This window comes from Agrilus planipennis, unplaced genomic scaffold (assembly GCF_000699045.2).
Source record: "Agrilus planipennis isolate EAB-ADULT unplaced genomic scaffold, Apla_2.0 scaffold20, whole genome shotgun sequence".
Taxonomy (NCBI): domain Eukaryota; kingdom Metazoa; phylum Arthropoda; class Insecta; order Coleoptera; family Buprestidae; genus Agrilus; species Agrilus planipennis.
Genome location: NW_020439516.1, coordinates 172,455 through 179,011, shown reverse-complemented (window position 1 = coordinate 179,011; position 6,557 = coordinate 172,455). Strand labels below are relative to the sequence as shown.

General features: G+C 32.8%; 1 protein-coding gene across 1 annotated transcript; it reads left to right on the top strand.

Moving 5' to 3' along the window:
• The first annotated feature begins 601 nt into the window (after positions 1 to 601).
• LOC108738486 (1-phosphatidylinositol 4,5-bisphosphate phosphodiesterase classes I and II) lies at positions 602 to 6,505 on the top strand. The gene is made up of 14 exons (XM_025979276.1): positions 602 to 1,123; positions 1,751 to 1,897; positions 2,045 to 2,316; positions 2,397 to 2,582; positions 2,636 to 2,833; positions 3,073 to 3,255; positions 3,331 to 3,593; positions 3,651 to 3,823; positions 3,877 to 4,093; positions 4,418 to 4,833; positions 4,889 to 5,312; positions 5,379 to 5,787; positions 5,858 to 6,119; positions 6,201 to 6,505. Exons 1-14 carry the CDS (start codon positions 977 to 979, stop codon positions 6,477 to 6,479), a joined length of 3,576 nt encoding a protein of 1,191 aa, XP_025835061.1. The 5' UTR covers positions 602 to 976; the 3' UTR covers positions 6,480 to 6,505.
• Positions 6,506 to 6,557: the final 52 nt, after the last annotated feature.

Here is a 6,557-nt window from a genome sequence, read left to right as displayed (position 1 = left end):
AATTACTATGGATGAATAAATTTCGCTAACCTTGTCCTATCTATTAATAAACGTAAGTTACCCCTTCTTAAAGTAAAATGTTAAATTAATATACGAATTAGATTTACAGGTAATTTTCTTGTAATTTTAAAATCTATTCCATTCTTCTATTCAAATTGAAATATAACTAATTACAATGATCTGTATATAGGTAAATAAGTATGCACTGTGTACATACGTATACTGTATTTACGTCATATATAGATATAATTATAAATTTAGTTATACATATAACCAATATTTAGCAGCAGATTAAATTGACTAGTAAAATACGATTGAAAGGTTTTAATTTATGGATTTGGATTTGCATTAGATTGTTGATAAGAATTATAAATTTTATAGAAACACAATTTGGGTATACCCAAATACAGTTTGTGGTAAAAAATTTCTCATATTTATTACTTAAATAAAAATTATATATTATTATAACATATAAATAGCGCTCATATTGTGTGCATAATAATTTTGAAAAATGGATGGGATTACAACTAAATTGAATTATAAGAAATGTCGGTTGTACTCGATTGGCCACAACACATGCATGTTGTATAACGGTACTTATAGTAAATGTAAATGCAAACGATAGTACTTTCACTGTATGAAAAGAAGATCAGTGTTAATCCTTTTTAATTTTGAAGGGTTGTAGGTTGTAGTTCGCTAATTGCGCCTGTCGCTCGTTTCATCTGTACTGCAAAGCGCAGCTGGCCTTGGATTTCTGAGCAAATAATCGTTCGAGCTGGGTTACGTTAGATGTAACCAAAAATGAAAGCAAAAATGATTGCTAGAAAAATGTAAAAATCATATACATATTATGTGTTTTTTCGTTAAAATGTTCTCTCGAATATCTGTAATGTTACTAATGTCTATTAAAAATTGCATTTTAAAAATTTTAAACGCGGTTGAACGAGATCCATAATTAAAAATTGTTTGCAAAGGAATGGCAATGGCAAGTGGTACTGAAGGTAGCAGATTGAGTACCAACGCAAATTCTGCAATAGCAACGTTTGCAAGTGCTGTTTCTCTTAAATCCATAGAAGTTCCGCAATTCCTTCAGAATGGTGAAAAATTTATTAAATGGGAGGAGGTAGGTTAGGCTCTCCTATAGGCTACATTTGTGCAATGTTGTTTGAGATTTTGAAGAAAACTTGACAGACTTTAAATCATCGTGTGTCTGCATAAACACAAACGATGAAAAAAACAATATTTCTGAAATTTTAGGGCCAATTTTTATGAAAGGTCTGCGACCTTTTCATTTGGCTCAAAATTCTATTGTTTTGTCTTTAAAAATGAGTAATTGATAAGACAATAATATTATGAACAGGAAGATAACAAAAAATTTAAATTATCAACTCGGGCGCTTGTGGTATTTACTTACATTCTTGAATTTACTAGATAAGAAAAATTGGTACATTTATGTGAAACATTTTTCGTAATTAAATGTTATTTGAGAAAAACGCCCATACTTCTGAAAATATGTATGTTATGTTTCTACCTTAACGGTGGTAGAGGGAAGAAACTTACGTGTAGATATGTTTTATTCTAATTAAATCATTCCAAAATAAATCAAATTGCAGATACATTTCTTATACAACTTGCGTTATATTCTATTCGACTAATTAATTTAGATTAAGGTATATATATAACTATTTGTAAATTATTTTCATAGATCTATTAAAAAAATATATATAGGGTGTCTGCTGTTTGTTAACAGGATTCTGGAATTGGTACGCCGGTTACATTGCGAGTTGATAAATACGGTTTTTATCTTCATTGGATTGATCAAAATAACGAAATGAACTTGTTGGATATTGCTACAATTAAAGATACACGGACGGGCAGAAATGCTAAGATTCCTAAGGTAAAATATTGCAAATTTTTATTTATTTGCACACGATTTTTCCATTTAATTTTAACGAATTTATACCTACCTACCTGCTAGAATTTCCATATTTTAATAAATTAAGGACCAAATATGGCTAATGGTACTTTTTATTTTTGTTATTAGGATCCTAAGTTAAGACAAATAGTTACTATGGGTTCCCAAGATACTTTAGAAGAAAAAACAGTATCGGTGTGTTGGGCAAGCGATTTTGTTAATATTACGTTTATTAATTTTTGTTGTACTAAAATGGATATCGCCAAACAGTGGTGCGACGCTCTCATGAGTTTGGCATATAATTTAACACAATTTATTTCAAACGCCGATGTGTATTTGCTTAAAGCTTACACGAAATTGATTCTTTTAGTAGACAAGTCCGGGAAAATACCAATAAAGAAGTGAGTATTTGAAATAGAACTAAGTGGACGTATAGTAAGCATAAATTCCGTAAGCAACTCTGGCTGTTCTTTAATCTTAGTATCATCAAAATTTTTGCTTCGAACAAGGAGGATAAAAAGCGGGTCGAGAAAGCCTTGGATATTTCGGGATTACCATCTGGAAAAAACGATGGTATTAGTTCAGAAAAATTTCAGTTCGAGGATTTTTTTAATTTATACAAAAATCTAACCCAAAGAACAGAAGTCGAACGAATATTTAACGAATTGTAAGTAATTATGCGAGAAATGCAAATTGCTTTATGTTTATATCTTTTTGTAGGATTGGAACTCCGAAAAAGCACAATATGTCTGCTACACAACTTGTAGAATTTTTAAACAAAACTCAGCGAGATCCCCGTCTAAACGAAATACTGTACCCGTATGTTAACGTAATCCACGCTAAGGATATTATCGCACAATATGAACCCAATAAATACAACGTACAAAAAGGCCAGTTATCTTTTGATGGTTTCCTGAGGTAATTTTTTTCCCCACTCCTTTTTGTATTACACGATGCAAAGAGGAACAATTAATTGATAAATTAATTTCTCACGCAGAATTTTGCTTTTTTCTTTTAACACATAGGATAAGTAAATAGTAAATTAAAGAAGGTATATTGGCAATCGCGTATTTTATTTTGAATAGCAGTTTTCTTGGAAAAAAGATTCATTGCTAGGTTTATACACGCTGCATGGTTCGTATTTTCATATTTTTAAGGTACCTTATATCTACAGACAACAATATTATTGCACAAAGCTGCTTCGATCTGACCAATGAAATGGATCATCCTTTACCACACTATTTCATAAATTCCTCCCATAATACTTATCTTACTGGTCACCAGCTTACCGGAAAATCTAGCGTGGAAATTTATAGACAGTGTTTACTGGCTGGATGTAGGTGCGTTGTAATTTTTCTATTTTCAGTTAGCGTGCAATGTTAATACATATAGAGAAATTATTTACTGCTAATTAGATGCGTCGAGCTGGATTTTTGGAACGGCCGAACCGATGAGCCTGTCATCGTTCATGGTTATACTTTTGTTCCTGAAATTTCGGCGAAAGATGTTCTAGAAGCAATAGCAGAAAGTGCTTTTAAAACATCCGATTATCCAGTAATTCTTTCCTTCGAAAACCACTGCAATCCACGACAACAAGCCAAAATTGCTAACTACTGCCGCGATATTTTTGGAGATATGTTACTTGACCAACCGTTAGAGACTCATAAATTAGAACCAGGTGTGCTCAATAAGAGATAAATTTATACATATGAATTATTATTTTCCATTTGTGTAGGTGTTCCACTTCCATCACCTACAGTTTTAAAACGAAAAATTATAATTAAGAACAAGAAGAAACACCACCACCATAAAAAAGTACAGTCACTGAGTATTGATGTAATGACGGGAAATGGGGGGGATACAATTTCCTCTATGCATGCACCTTTGTTACAACTACAAGCAAGACAGGTAAAGTACCCGAGCCAATAAAGTCTAATAAGTAACACTGCACTTCTGTAAAGGAATCTAAGGACTCGACGGGAACCGAAGATGAAAATTCTTCTTCAGACGAAGAACCTTTAAACATCGAAATTCCGTCGAATCAACCAGGTTCAACAGCCGAAGCTTCTTTAGAAGTAAAATCCGCTCCAACTAAAGAAACAGAAGCTGGAGCCGAAATTTCAGCTCTTGTAAATTATATACAACCTGTCCACTTTTCTAGCTTTGAAAACGCAGAAAGTTAGTTGTATTTGTATTTCTACATTTTTCTTCATATTATTATTATTTTATTGTTGTAATAATATTGCCACTATTTTCTTTAAGTGAATGGCAGAAAAATAATGAAGCCTAAAATACGTATAATGAAACGGTTAGTGGACAGTCCTTTTTTAAAGGATCATATTTTATGTCATTCATTTAACATGAACTTGTAATAAGCGAAAATTAGTATTGTTTCAAACCATTATTTAATTGTTTGCTATACTATTCGGTACCTGAGGTGTTTGATACAAGCAATAAAGTTATGGGGACTGTTTTAAAAATTATTACTTTTTTTTTTTTTAGAAAAAAAGCGTAGTTATGAAATGTCATCGTTTGATGAAAAGCAAGCAATGACTTTATTAAAAGAACATCCTGTAGAATTTGTCAACTACAACAAGAATCAATTGAGTAGAGTTTATCCGGCAGGAACGAGGTTTGATTCGTCTAATTTTATTCCTCAAGTGTTTTGGAATGCAGGATGTCAACTTGTGGCTCTCAATTTTCAAACACTAGATCTAGGGATGCAGTTGAATTTGGGGTTTTTCGAATACAATTTCAGAACTGGTTACATTTTAAAACCGGAATTCATGAGGAGACAAGACAGGCGCTTAGACTTATTCGCAGAATCCACCATCGACGGCGTTATTGCCGGAACCGTAGAAATTACTGTGATTTCAGGACAATTTTTGACTGACAAAAGGGTCGGAACTTATGTTGAGGTAAAATTTAATTAAGCCTTACAATTTTGTATATGACCAACAACTGTTTAAATAGGTAGAAATGTATGGCCTACCAGCAGATACTGTGCGTAAAAAAGTACGCACCAAGACAATTGCTAACAACGGAATAAACCCTATTTATGATGAAGATCCCTTTGTTTTTAAAAAAATTGTTTTACCCGAACTCGCCTCTTTGCGAATAGCAGCCTATGAAGAATCTGGTAGACTAATTGGTCACAGAATTTTACCAGTCGTGGGACTTTGTCCCGGTTATAGACACGTTAGCCTAAGAACAGAGTTCGGTCAACCATTACCGTTGGCAACTCTATTTTTTTATATTGTTGTAAAAGATTATGTACCTGACGGCCTGACCGATTTAGCCGAAGCGCTGGCAAATCCTATCAAATATCAAAGCGATTTAGAAAAAAGGTCCAGACAGTTAGCAGTTCTTACAGATGAGATGGACGCTGCACAAACGGGTAAGAAGATTACAGATCTTATACATAGATAATAGGTACCTATTTGAAATTCATTTCGATTTATAGGAATATCAGCAGTTAATAAAGAGGAAAACAAAAACAAAGACATTTTAAATAAATCTAATCAAGAAAATATTCCTACCAGTAATTCCACAACTCAACAAGCAAATAACCGAAATGCAATAGAAATACCTCTTGAAACTTCTCAGTCAATCACAGAACAAAGTACAGCTGCGTCAAAATCACCCGATGTTATTGTAAACGAAGAGGTTTCAGCGGAGACCCTAGAAAAAATTTTGGAAAATAAATACGTGAAAGAAAAGAAAGTCGAGTTAGATAGAAAAATAGAAAACTTGCGAAAAAAGTACGAAAAACGAAAATTTTCCGTACAAGCTTTCAAGTCTAACGAAAGTTGTGAAAAAAGGAGTAAAATTATGAACATAAAACTTGTGAAACGTTTATCAAATAAAAATATGTAGGTATTCGCTCAATATTTGGCAGTACGAATTACATAATGAGTTATCCACAAATTTATTTATTTGTAGAGTGAGTAGTGGATTATTTACAATGGATTCTTCAAATGTAGAATCCGCAGCAAGCGCAGAAGAAGTGACAGAATCGAGTACTAGCGAATCTATCAAGCCGCCCCCCTATCTGTTACGCAGTAAACCAGAAAAGTTACTCGAAATCACTAAAGAATATGTATTACAAGAAAAAGAACTAAGAGAAAAATACCACGAAATTATTTTCAATACTGCAGAGAGAATTATGAAAACTTCACAGTCTGAGCAGCTAAAAGCACTAAAGGTGAATTCATTGAATTAATTATATCCATTTATTAGCGTTTTTCGTACCTAAATCGCTAATAAAGTTAGTTGAATGTTCCAGAATCAAATGGAAAGAGAAACGTCTGAACTAATGAAAAAACTCCAAGCCGATCGTAGGGAAGAAGTCAAGTCGTTGGCAAAAAAACATCGCGATAGAGACGAATTTATAAGGATGAAACGAGAAGTTGCCATTGCCGTTGTAGATCGAGGTGTTATTGAAAGAGAGAGGCTCGAACAAACCTACGACCAACGTAAAAACGAGCTCGATAAGCAACACGAAACAGTAAGACAAGCCTTAATAGAGTACAAAGTAAAAGTAAGTTTACTGCTGTACATATAATAAAAAAAGGATTATTAATGTATCTGTTATGTTATATGCACTATTGTTTGATTTTATTTCATCATGTTAATAATTTCA